Here is a 13,830-nt window from a genome sequence, read left to right as displayed (position 1 = left end):
CGAGACCTGAATTCTACATCTCTGAATTCATTTTGCATACCAGTTGACTTACTTTGCTTCTAAATTCCACATTCAGTCTTAGGGAAAAAGGTCAGTCTATGGATGTGCAAATTGTTTTTAATAAGTAGAGGCAGTCTAAGTAAGCCTATTTTTTCTTAATTTCTTTTTACTGGTACATTATGATTGTATGTAACAGTGAATTCACTGAACCACATTCATATACCATATAACATCATTTTCTCAGTATTAAGGGAGACTACTATTTAGCTACTCTGTATTCAAAAACCCCTTGGAAAGAAAAGTGGAAAGGTTTGAGGGTTTACAGAGGTTAAGGGAAATCAGTAGAAATATGTTGAGACAAGCATGGTGGCAAAGACCCTTTGTAACACTCTGATAGCTAACAACAACAGTATTTAAAAATGCACTGTTGAATGTAGTCTTCACTACAGTCTTCCTGTTCATGATTTATATAATCCAAAATAAACATTAAATTGTACAAAGTTGCATGTAAACTATACAAATAAATGACTATACTGAGTTTGGATTCAGGAGGTTTAAAACAATTTTAAAAACTTTTATTATCTATATTTGTAAATCTTCTCACCTGCGTGGCCTAGTCCTTGGGGACATCATTTCGTTCCCAAGTATGTGGTACCGTCTTGCTTCATGCAACAACTGGTAACACTCAGGAGAATTCTGGATCAATTGGTCCACCTCAACTGTTTGAACGAAGTAGTTGGGATGCAAAAGAGGGAGTCTCACATGTGTCAGGAGCTCGTGTAACAGTGGTCTTCTCAGATCAACAGCACGATAGACCCAACGCATGACGGCTTCAAAAACCATCTCCTCTTTACCAATAACAAGTTCATCACTACAAATATAATCAATAAGTTCATCTTTGTCAAGCTCAAGAAATTCTTCATGCTGGGACACATCCTCAAAAGTCTGTAATGCAAAGGTTTTGCATTTTGTGAAGAGTGTTTTGAGTGAATGGGTGTCAGCAAAACGCTGAATTCCTAAGCAATTACAAGGATCCAGTTGCTCCTCCAAGAACTTGGCACATGCATCACGGAGAACACTAATCTGAAAGAGGCTTGAGGTTTCAAAGAGATACTGAACATTCTCTGTAGTGATCTTCACCTTTCCAGTATAAACATACTGCAAAAAACATTCCATAGCTTCAGCTAAAATACCATTGATCTCAACCAACATTTCTCGGCTTTCCCTGTGGTCATTACAAAACATAGCTCTGAAGTAGCTGCTACAGGCTGAAAGAACAGCTCTATGGCAAGGAAACTCTTTTCCTTCCACACAAATGATAACATCTGTGAATAAGCGGCTGTCTCGGAACTCATTAAATATCTGAAGTATGTTTTCAGCATGGGATGATCCTGAAGAGAAGTCAAAAAACTCATGACCTGTCAGAGATTTAGGGTCCATTTCAAAAACTTTACGCTTAGTTGCTGGGGAATCACGCACCCCAAGATCCTCTCTGTTTAGTCTGCGTCCCAATATTAGTACCATTGTTACATCAGTTGACTATATAACTGTTGAGAAATGATTGATAGGGGTCTTCTTTATGTGTCTAAAATAAAAAAAGGAAAGCATTTCAATATGTAAAAAATTAAATATTCAACTTACATAATTTCATTTTGATGTAAATATGTAATAAAACCATGATTAAAAAATTTCACATAGTGTATATGGGACTATCTTGTTTTAATAATAATTACTAAAGAAAAATTTGCATTTACATAATTAGAACATTAGGGGTAATTTGTACTCCTGAAGTTCCCCAGTTGAAAAGATACTATGTATTTTTGAATTACCTGTAACCTTCTGTCTCTGCTTTTACACAGCTGGGTTTAATTACTTACTGACTACAGAAGTCAGAACTGTGAAGAATTTGAATACTCAAAGTTATTATCTTAATACAGCATTGCTGGAGAAGAATTTAACTAAATCTACCAACAGACTTTAAAAATGTGTATACTGTCCAACCAGCAACTCTTTAAGGAAATAATCAAGATTGCATGGAAGGATTTATCTTTAGATGTCCAATGCTATATTAACAAAAAATACTTAAAACAACCTAAAGGCCCTACTATAATTGATTAGTGAAGCCACAGTATATCTTTAGATGGAACACAGTCTATGCAGTCATTATAAAGTAATAGGCTATTTATTGACATTGTGAAGTATTAGCCAGATAGTAAATGAAAAAGTGGAACACAAAACATATGCTAATAGAAAAATGTATATATTAGTGCATGTAGGGATAGAAAATAGGAGGCACATATGTAAAAAAAAGTAAGTGATTTATTTACCTTCTATACTTTTCTCAAAATTTCCATTATAAATAGGTAGTGCTTTGTTTTAAAAAATTAAAACATTCATGTTATCTAGGGCTGCCTCCCTTTTGCTAATAAAAAAACATCTCACAGATTCCCAGAGATGACAGAATAAGTAACCAATGGATTTAGGCACTTGGCTATAGACATCAATTCTCTATGATGCTTTTTTTTTTTTTTTTTTTGGTGGTGCTGGGGATTGAACCCAGGGCCTTGTGCAGGCAAGGCAAGCACTCTACCAACTGAGCTACATCCCCATCCCCTCTGTGATGCTAATTTTAAGGGAGTTCTACTCTTATTCTCTTTCCACATCTCCAGAAAATATACATGATTCAAAATGTATATATTAGTTGGTTTAAGAGTACTGGAAGTAATGCTTATCTAGTTCCATATCCTCACAATCTTATGCACAACCCCTTCTAAAAGTTCCAACTTCTTCTTGAAATGTTTCAGCAATCAGACATGCAGGCCTAAGTATGGTAGCAACAAGAAGGTAGCTAATGGACATTGTGGGTAATCTGAAAAATGAGATGCCATCCTATATTCACAACCGAGCTTTGAGAGTTAATAATCTTATTTTGTGTATAATGTTATGTCTTAAATTGTACCCCATTAAAAAAAATTCTTAAGTGGCACACAGGAGAAGAAAATATGTAGTAACAAAATCAGGAATAACTCGTTCTATGTTATTTATCATCTTTATCCTTTTTTTTCCCTCTATCTACATGTTTTGTTTTTAAATTCATATACCAAATAAAGCCTCTGGTTGCATTAAACAGATTTAGCACCTGTTATGTTTTTGATATAAGATGTGCCCCCAAAGCTCCTATTAATGTTAAGAAAGTTCAGAGGTGAAATGAATAGATTATGAAAACTATAACCTAATTATTTGATGGATTAATAGTTGGAAAGGACTACTGTGCTGGGAAATAACTGTAGGCAGGTAAAGTGTGGCTAGAGGAAGTAGGTTAGTAGGCCTGTACCTTTGGGGTTTATATTTTATCCCTAACATCTCTCCTTTTCCCTCTCCACTTCATGGCTGCCATGAGCTGAACAGCTTTCCTCTACCATCCCTTTTGCCTCGATGTTCTGCCTCGCCTCCAACCCAAAATGATGGACCTAGCTGACCAAGGACTGAGACCTCTCAAACTGAGTCAAAGTAAGTTTTTCCTTCTCTAAATTATTCCTGTAAGGTCATAGATCCTAAGAGTTAATGAAATGTAACCTGGCAGATTTCCAAGAACTTCCTGAGTTTTTGCCAGAATTCTTATAGGAGACCAAAGAGCATTATACTCTTTAGCCATTTTAGGACTTTTGAGGTATCATCATCCTGCCTCTGAATTATCTCAATGTGTGATCTCATATGAAAATTCTGTATTATTTATTTTACTTTAGTTTTTATTCCATTTGACAGAGAAAATTACCTGAGTGAATAAAGATAATCTGAGTTTAAAGTATTTCATTATTTGCTTTGTTTGTTTGGTGCTTAGGATTGAACCCATTGTCAGTATACCTTCAACCCTATGATTAGTATAAAATTTACTATCACTAACTGACTACATACGGAGTTTGTATTTGACTCATTACATGAATTGTCTCATCTAACTACTTGGGTTATGGTTGCCCATGTAAATGCACATGTATCTATACATGGGTTAAAACTTAAAAATCCATGTACATTCTCTGATATGCTGATGCTAACACACAATAAGCGGGGGGCGGGGGCAGGAAGAATAAAAGTTTAGTGGATTATATAAAGGTAAATGAAGGGAAGGAGGATGGGAATAAGAAAGACAGTAGAATAAATCGGACATTACTTTCTTATGTTCATATATGAATACACCACCACCAGTGAAACTCTATATTATGTACATCTACAAGAATGGGATCCTAATTAGAATAAATTATGCCCCACACATGTATAATATGTCAAAATACACTGTCATGTATGTCTAAAAAGAATAAAAATATTTTAAAAAATCCATGTATAATATATAGAGTCACTTCCAAATTCCAAGTTCCTATAGGTAGACAGGAACATATATATAAATTATGGTTTTAATTTGAAGTTATCTCAAATCATACTTCTATACACCAAAATCTATACCCCTGTGCCTGAATGTCAATTTCGTTGTTGAATCTTAAGTATGTAATATTACAAGGAATAATAAGGGAACATTTCAATTATGATAAACTGTGGTGACATGGAATAATTCATATTTCAATCTTAATCCTTTACTAATATAGGTTCAAATTATGACTGAATTAGCCAAAAGTCAGCTGCTCAAATCAAGAACTTACTCTTTATATCATTTTATCTAATTTAAATTCTTATTCCATTTCAAGTTTAAACAATTTGCACAAGCTATTGTGACTGACTAGCGGGATGATTACTGGTATTAACAATTAAAAAAACTCTTTGACCATTCTTTCTCCACAGTTTTTGTTTTCTATAACTTTCAATGAAAATGTGTTGGAGATCAAAACAAAAGAGTATACTGTAAGAATTAATAATTTCACTTTGGCTAACATGGACAAATAGGAAAATAATGTGAAATGACATTGTGTTTTCTGTGTTCAACGATCTTAATGTATCTAGCACTTGTTAGATAAATTTGGCAATAGCATATTGTTATAGATTGAGAAGTCCCCCAAAGTTCATTTATGAGACAATGCAAGCAAGTTTAGAGGTGAAATGATTGGGTTATGAGCCTTAACCAAACCAGGGCATTAATCCACTTGACTGGATTAACTGGGTGTTAACTGTAGGCAGGCAGGGTGTGGCTGGAGGAGATAAGTCATGGGGACATGCCTTTGGGGTTTATATTTTTTTTCCTGGTGAGCAGAGCTCTCTGCTTCCTTGTTGCCATGCTCTGAGCTGCTTTCCTCTGCCATGCTCTTCTGCCTTGATATTCTGCCTCATCTTGGGCCCAGAGCAAAAGAGTTGGCCATCTATGAACTGAGACCTCTAAAACCCTGAGCACCAAATAAACTATACCTCCTCTATGTTGTTCTTGTCAGGTCATTTGGCCATAGCTGCGAAAGAACTGACTAAAACACATATTGAGTGAGTTAAGTATTACTATAAGGCTGATTAAAACTATAGAAATTATGGGTCTTTTTATTATTTTCTGTCCCTTATTCTCATAGATGATTCCTTGATTTATTGATGGGTAAAAGAGGTCTTACTCTCAAACTGAAAATTCTGGATTAGAACACTTAGAATCATCTGAAATTACTAAGTATTTAACAGCAACAAGATACTTGTTTTGTATATAAGATAGGCAATCTCATAGACCAGATAGATATTCCAGCAACCTTGGCCTACTATCTCAAGGTTTTTTGAGATATTTTTGTTTTCTCTGGATTTCCTAAGAATACTTCATTAACCAGTCTTCAAAGCAACACTAAATAAGAACTCCTTCTATTTATGACAGGGTAACTGATTTGTACAGAGGCATCTTAGAAATGTGTATGTATTTCAAAGAGTATCTTCTGGGTTTCCAGGTGTCATTTGTTAACATTTGCCTTTCTCTTTTATACAAATAAAAACAATTTTAACCAGAAATGGTTAAAAATGTAAACAAAAGTTTAATCATATATCAAAGTATAGCACTGAATATAGACTCCAGGTTTATCATAAATGAATTCATATTTAAGCAAACAAAAGATTAAACATTGAATTCTTATAAAAATTTTGTAATATCAAAGCAAAATTATTTCCTGCCAGGAAAAAGTAAGCAATTAATTAGGAATCTCTGAATAAAACAAGTAGGAACATATTTGTTCCAAAGAAAAATAATGACTGAAAGTTGTATATTGATAAGTTAGTGGGCACAAGTGTGACCAGACTTTCATTTCACTCACTAGCTGCCAAAGTTACATTATTTGTCAGGAAAAGCTAGGACCTCTTTATCTCATTTTTTAGGAGTTTTATTCCTGGAGCTACACTCACTTGAAGAGTAGCCTTTCTTAAGATTATTCTGGTTAAGGATATTCTAGGGTTTATTTCTAAGTGCAGAACCCATGTCATAAACCTACTTTCTGATTGCTAGTAAGATAAAATCATATGTATTTGGTCTAGGTTCCAGAAAAAAATGAGGGAAAATAATGTATCTTGGTATCTCCAAGACTAGAGAAAAATACAGAAGAGGAACTAAGGCTTTCAGGAAAGAACAGAAAGGAGTGGGTAAATATTTAGCAATAGAAATAATTGTGACACGGCCTTCCCTCATGATCTTTATAGAGAGAACTGCTCCTTGTTACTTTGGCATAAGAGATCCCTGGTTAAAGAAAGAAAAATAGCTTAAATTCTCTAATAACAATGTTTAGATCATTTATAAATATTACAAATATACCTTTTTAGCATTTGTTTGATCAAAGCCCCCAAAATATTTGTCGTTTTAATTTCCACACCTAAAATAAATGGAGAACAGATACATATAAATCAGATACTAATTAGTTCATGTACAGTTGGCATTATTCACTAATATAGTAGATTCTATTTTCTAACTGGAAGCTCATTTTTGCATAGAAAATCATTAAAACACTTCCTTAAGCAGATTAATAATTTTATGCTTTCTGACATATAAATTAGTTTTCTTATGTATCAACTTTCTGGCAATGAGATTTCTTGAGTAAAAGATGAATAAACAAACATGCAGGGCAACAGCAAGCTAAATGTGGCACTGAGATGAAAAAATTACATACCATGTAATATTTGAGGAATGAATGGAATATTTGAGGAATGTATGGAAATAGATGTTCATCTGAGTTTGGTGTCATGAAAATTATAAGTCTATTGATATTACCAGAAGTAAACAGTTTAGCTACTATGTATTATGTAACTATGAATAAATTTGAGAAAAGCCCAAGAATTTATGAAAAAAAAATTTTTAAATCCTTAATTAAGATTTTCTATATGGAATCTATTTATTAAATAATTGTTTTTGAGATACATAAATATGTATTTCTTCTGCTTTGTTGAACCTTATGGACTTAGTGCCTATAGCAACCAACTAATTCACTACCTTTTTTTTTTTTGGTAGAAGGAAAGGCAGGGAATACTTAAGAGAAAATACCAGAACTTTGAGCTGTGCACAGAATAGCAAAAGTGTTTAAATACAAGTGGTCCTGGTTTCAGGCCCAGATCTCTATAAATAGAACTCGTAAATTCTAAACAAGCTCAGGCAAATTCAAAAGTTGATCCCCAAGCCAAATATAAACTACCAACTGATATTTTTTAAAACATATATACACAAACACATCTTTTATCCAGTCTGTGCTATGGATTATGGGATGAGTGTTATCTGTTTGCTTACTTTCAGAAATCTGTCTGATATATGTACTCTTGGTAAAAAACATGGAAACTTGGTGAAAATAGGGGCTAAGAAAGTGTTCCTTCTCAGTGCATAATAAGATCCTGCGCCAATCAAAGGATTCAGGTTAATTCAAGAAACATTTAGAGACACCCTAGTCTGTGCCTGGTACTGGGACTGCAATGTTGGATTCGGATTCAATGTTAGATTCTGCAGGGCTGGCTAAGACCAGAACCAAATAAGAACTCTAAGACAGATACTAAAGTAAATTCAAATTCTCAGCATTTCTCTAGCAGACAACACAGGTGCAAATTGGAACAGAACCTCTCATGACTCATCTGGTCTAGAATGATGCCTTATGGAGTAGAAAGGGCAAGGCAATTCACCTGGACTTTTTTTGCAGGACTCGTAGGTAATACTGATCTACCAAGGTCAAGGGTCAGAGAAGGTCAGAGTACAAAGTCTGAAGGAATATATAATATAAAAAATGATCTATCATATAGTTATAATGCAACAAGCTTCTTTTTCCTGTAGCATAAAGGAATCCTATACAAAGACGTTACTATCAACTAAAAAGATAGTATGGATTAATGAGGGCCTTCTAAAGACTACCAGAAAACATGGGAAACCAACATCCTGACTAGCACAGCCCCTACAACTTGTGGTAGTGAATCCACATGCTATGCTCTACATTACTGTTTTCTTAAATTTAACCATGGATGAACAACACAGCAGCAACAAAGAAGGTAAACTACCAAAAAGAAATTTATCTTTGAAGATATACAGTAATCCAAAAGAAGCCAGTAAATAATTACAACATAGAAAATTCTTTATTTTTAAACTAACCAGAACATTATATTTAACTACTATACAAAACCAAGCAGTTTCTATAAACTTCACTTTACTGTCTCATAACCAATTATTTACTTGATGACCACTCTTCTTTCTTTTGGTGCTGGGAATTAAACCCAGGGACTCATTTATGCTGAGCACTTGCTGTACCACTAAACTACACCCACAGCTTCTGATGATCACTTTTTTTTGGGTACAGGGGATTGTACCCATGGGTGCTTTATTACTGAGCTACATTCTGAGATAGAGTCTCACTAAGTTGCTGAGGCTGCCCTCAAACTTGCCATCTTCCCGCCTCAGCTTCCTGAGTCACTGGGATTACAGGCGTGCACCACTGTGCCTACCTGATGACTACTTTTTAAGAAGTACACATTTGCCCAAACTTTTAAATTTTTGATTTAAAGTTATTATTCTGGAGCAGTGGTTCCTGAGCCAAGTTTTACAAATAAAATAAAGTTCAGTCTTCAAGCAATTTTTAACATTTCCAGTTTCTTAATGGATACACCAAGACCAGATTTAGCCCTTTAAGATATATATAAAACCAACTAAGATCTTTAGTTTATTTGGCTAGAAATAACTAGTGATTATCCTATGTCAACTAGAACCCTAACCATTTCAAAATACATATTTTAGTATTCTTTAAGATGTGCCAATGCTGAAAAATTGTAGCTCTTCGGTGATTGGGCAGAGACTTCAATTTAAAAAGGTTTAGCTATTGATTTTTCTTCCATGTCTTTTTTGTTTTTCCCTCTCTCTCCCTGCAGGCTCCCTTCCCCACCTTTTTATCAGCCAGGGTCTGACTATGCTGCCTAGGCTGCTCTTGAATTCCTGGGCTCATGTGACCCTCCCACCTCAGCCTGTGTGGTAGCTAGGACTACAAGAATGCACCATGGCACCTTGCTTGTTTTTCATAAAAGAAAGGCTAGGGGTTTAAAAACATCCAGTTGTCAAGTGGTCATATATTCTTTTGTTGTTTTAGTCACAACAGAAGCAAAATCATATAGGATGTATTTTTCATATGTATACTTGTATTTTACTCACATTTTTCACTGTACAACGTAACTATTGAAAAAAAGATGCCCTAAGTTTCTAGATAAGATTATTTACAAAACAACTGATGTCACTTATTCGATATAGTATTTATTTTCAGACTTGATCTCTGAGTTTTAATAAAATGGTAGAAAAACAAGGACGTCAAAAAAAAAAAAAAAAAAAGTGTACTGAGTCTGGCTCTGTAGTGCACACCTATAATCCCTGCAATTCCGGAGGCTGAGGTAGAAGGATCACAAGTTGGAGGCTAGCTCCAACTTAATATAGATTCTGTTTTAAAATTAAAAGGGCAGGGGATGTAGATCTATGGTAAAGCTCTTACCTAGCATGGGAGGCCCTGGGGTTCAATCTTCAGTAAGGGGGAGGGGTTTGTATTGAAAAAGTATTAAAGTTTTAACAACTTGGACAAACGCCTGGAAAGTTTAAGATAAAGTTGACAATCAGCCCTAACTCAGGATATTATTTCTTCTTCCTGTTCAAGTACTAAATTATAAGGCTTTGTTTTACAGGTCTTTATCAAGTGGTGGCTTTAATTTTTAGAAAGGTTAGACAGTTGCATTTGTACTTAGATTACAGAAAAGAAAATCTGTTAAAACTCAAGTACCCTATTTACTTAAAAGATTAGGAAAACCACCTTTAATACACTACGGTTAAAACTGGTCTTCCAGATTTTAGTATCTTAATTTATAATTTTCAAACAACATATCTGCAATTCCCTTCTCAAAAACTGAATTACCTCAAATATTGATGTGAGCTAGAATCCCCCAAGTAAGGAAAATAACTCATCTAAGCTGGGGTATAGAAGAATCTTTAATTTTCAGGGAAGTATCCTCAAACTATCTTTTTTCCAAAGCAGTCTTTTAAATCTTAACCTATAACGGTCTTAACGGACAACGGGTAGATTTTAAATCTATTTTACAAACCTAATAAAAATCAACCAGCTGGTGAACTTAGAAAGGTCTGTGGCTGCAAACACTAAGATGGTGTTTATAAAGCTGCTAACAAAAGCGAGTGATTAATCATTAAAATCCACTTATATCAACCGTGAACAGTTGCTGCCTCCGGGGTGACCGCGAGACCCCCCAAAATGTGGTCTGTATTTGGCTATCTAAGCCTTGTTTACAGAACAGCCAAGTACAAATTCGCAGGACTTCCTCTGCACCATCTCGGCAGATAACGCCACAGCAGTTACAGGGTGCTAATTTTCCGGTCCTCGGAGGGCGGGCGCAGCTGCCGTCCGCTGCGTGACCAGAACTGCCTACAAGCGCTGTGAGAAGCAAGCGCCGCCACCAAAGCCCCTGGCGGCCGGCACGGGGGCGCGCGCAGCCCTCACCCCCGCCCCCCAGCGGCCAGGGCGCGCACCCGAGCGTCCTCCAGATCACCTTCAAGGGGGCGGGAAGAATTGACCAGGGCAGGCCCACCTAGTGACGTGACGTTCGCCAACAAAAACTCAAACTCGCCGCAGGGTCCCGCCCACAAGTGCCGCAGGCGCCAATCCCGGTAGCATTAAGGGTCTTGGCCCCGGGCGTCCAGAACTCGGGGCGGGGCCACTGGGAACTAAATTAAGACGCCGAGTCCTGGAGTGGTGGGAAGGTGGGGAGGTGAGGCAGGGACTCCACCCGCGGAACGCCCGCTGCCCCGCCCGCCCCGGCTCTTTGGGGACGGCCGTCGCAGGCCGGGTTCCCGGCGCGGGCCGGGTCGTGATCGTGGTAAACAAAGGCTAGCGGGCGGCGGGGGCGGGGGTAACGGTCAGGTGACAGTGCCGAGCACATTTCGCAATCGTTTTAATGGGGCTCCTTTGGCCCACAGCCCTGGATACCCCACCTTGATCCCGTCAGTTCTCCCCAACAGGACCAACGGTCGCCCCTGCCAAAACGGGAAGGCTGGATTTGAGACCGTCGCACTTGGCGCTTCCTGAGATTAAAACAAAACAAAACAAAAACCCCCAAAAACCAATGCCCGTTTGAAGCCCATCGGCAACATGCAGGACCCGGCCCCCAGCTGCCCAGCCCCGAGGCTGCGGAATGACCGCACCTGCGACCCAGCCCCGGCTGCCCTCCCCCGCCCCCGCAGGCCGCGCGGCAGTTCCGGGCCGGTAGTGCCGGGAGGCGGGGGGGCCCTCCCTCAGCGTTGTCGCTAGCCAGCCGGGGCCGCAGGACTCCCAGGTAAACCTCGGTGGCCCCTCGCCTCAGAAAAGGGCCCTTTAGGCCCAGCCGCAGTCCCTCTGCAGACCCCTTGTCTGGCTCCGTGAGGCCGGCCGCCGCTGGCTTCCCTCCCGGGACACCCGGTGGTCAGGACCTCGGCCGCCCCTCTGCCCCCGAGGTCCCAGGCTCTGGCCGGTTCCTCGCCTTTCGGCCGGTCCCGGAGCTGTCATCCCCGGGTACCTCTCGGCGAAGGCTGAAAGCGGCCAGCAGCGGCAGGCCCTGCGGTCCCTCAGCGGCCGGCGGCGCAGCGCACTCTCCAGCGCCGGCGTCTCCTCCAGCCACCAGACTCGGCCGCAGCTCACAACAAAGGAAACATGTGACCGTCGGGGCCAAAACACTGAGCGTCAGCGACCCCTGGCCAATCGAATGGGCGTCCCTGCCCGGGGCACCCTGGGAGATGTAGTTCTCCCTTCCTCATGGATGGCCCGGGGCCACCTGGGTCTCCACTATAAGGTGGGTATTGAGTGCCCAGATGGCAAGACGCTGTCCGTGGGCTACATGACTCGAAACACTGTTTTAGGTAGAGACAAGTGAAGGAAATGAATTGTGTGCAATTAACCTCGTGAGAAAACTGCGTCCGCTGTTTATTTCCTTCAAAGCGTCTTCCAGGTCTCAAGGAAAAAACCCACATGACCAGGAATTCAACGAACCTTACAGCTTAGAGCGATGAGACTTAAGATCTTTTAATTTAACTCTTTGCTGTGCAATTGGGAAATCTGGGGAACCGAAGGATGGAAGGAGCTAAAACCCTGGTCACTAGAAGGCGCAAGAGAAACTGCCTTTCTTTGTTAATCTATTAATGTCACTGGTATCAAATCTTAGCCTACCTTTTTATTTTGAATGCGGTATGCAAGTTGAACAAAGTCTCAAATTTCTATTTTTCCAAGGTAGAGAGACTTTAGCGGCATCATTTTGTTCTTTTGTTTCTGCAATTTTTTTTAACGTCCTGATTTTGTAACCATTTAGGTTTTGCTTTCTGATATCAAAATTATAACTCATCTCTCTTCTACACTACATGATTACACTTCATTAATACCTCTACTAAATAAGGAGATGTGTTCAGTGACCAGAGGTGAAAATATTATGGAAGGTTGATCAGTTCTTTTAGATGTGTTTTTAGACCTTTTTTGTATCTCTTTTTAAAATGATCAAAAATGAAAATGCCTGCTATTTATTGAGTACTTATTGTAAAGAATCTTCGAGGTCATGCACATCTTCCGGGCTTTAAGAATGTGACACTTAGATTTCCTTTGGTGAGCTTAGCACTTTGAGCTCCTGTTCCACAACAAATCCTGGTGAAAGGCATTGGTGAAGGAGATGTTGCTGAAGGCTTTATGAAAGAGAATTACACGGTATCTCACGATGCAAAACTCCGTAACAATCCTCACTCCCGAACCTCAGCTTCTATTCTTTCCCACCAGACACCCTGACTCTGGGCCTTGTCCTATATATGTGTTTGGGTTTCTTCCCTTCTGGGTTTTCTGCCACCTTTCTCTGAGACATCTCCTCCCATCTCCCGTTCGGTAATTTTCATTTTATACTCATCACCTTTCAGAAGACAATATGTTAAATGACAAATTATCTCTGCCTACCTCCATTCTGTTTTCCTTCACAGACACATTTAATACCCCAGCAAGTCTGTTACACAATACCCCCTCAGAGTGTGGAGTGAAGGAAGAGTAAATACAATGCACTGTTTGCTCATGGCACCTGAGCCTCTTCAGTCTTGAGAACACCCCCTTCCCTCCCTTCTTCTTTGGTGAATCACCTTCAAAGCCCTTTAGATCTGGCTCTCCCAGACTATTTAGATTACCAGGAAAAATTGGTTTGTTTTTTGCTGTGCTGGGGATTGATCATGGTCCCAATCACGCTATGCAAGTGCTCTACCACTGAGTTACAGGCCCAGCCTTGACCAGTAAAGGTTTAATTTGCCCCTTTGGGACCTACTCTAACTCCAACTCAGCAAGTCATGGGCCCCACCAAGTCAGGCAGAGTTTGGGATTAGACATTGTAGCGTTAGATTTATTTATTTTCGTGGTACTGGGGAGTGAACCC

At 38.9% G+C, this 13,830-nt stretch overlaps 1 protein-coding gene across 7 annotated transcripts in view; it reads right to left on the bottom strand.

Moving 5' to 3' along the window:
• The window catches only part of Klhl24 (kelch like family member 24), a 36,529-nt gene extending 24,454 nt beyond the window's left edge, over window positions 1-12,075 (bottom strand). The window contains exons 1-5 of one of the 7 annotated variants that reach the window (XM_047563697.1): window positions 11,956-12,075; window positions 11,396-11,485; window positions 8,056-8,132; window positions 6,710-6,767; window positions 605-1,585 (exon numbers count right to left, since the gene is read on the bottom strand). In XM_047563697.1, the coding sequence (XP_047419653.1) occupies window positions 605-1,524 (920 nt within the window). In that variant the 5' untranslated portion in view covers window positions 1,525-1,585; window positions 6,710-6,767; window positions 8,056-8,132; window positions 11,396-11,485; window positions 11,956-12,075. The other 6 variants (XM_047563696.1, XM_047563698.1, XM_047563700.1 and 3 more) reach the window with 6 other exon arrangements.
• Window positions 12,076-13,830: the final 1,755 nt, after the last annotated feature.

The sequence above is a fragment of the Sciurus carolinensis genome, chromosome 9, assembly GCF_902686445.1.
Source record: "Sciurus carolinensis chromosome 9, mSciCar1.2, whole genome shotgun sequence".
Classification (NCBI taxonomy): domain Eukaryota; kingdom Metazoa; phylum Chordata; class Mammalia; order Rodentia; family Sciuridae; genus Sciurus; species Sciurus carolinensis.
The sequence above is the reverse complement of the archived record's forward strand: the minus strand, read 5'-3'. Positions and strand labels throughout refer to the sequence as shown.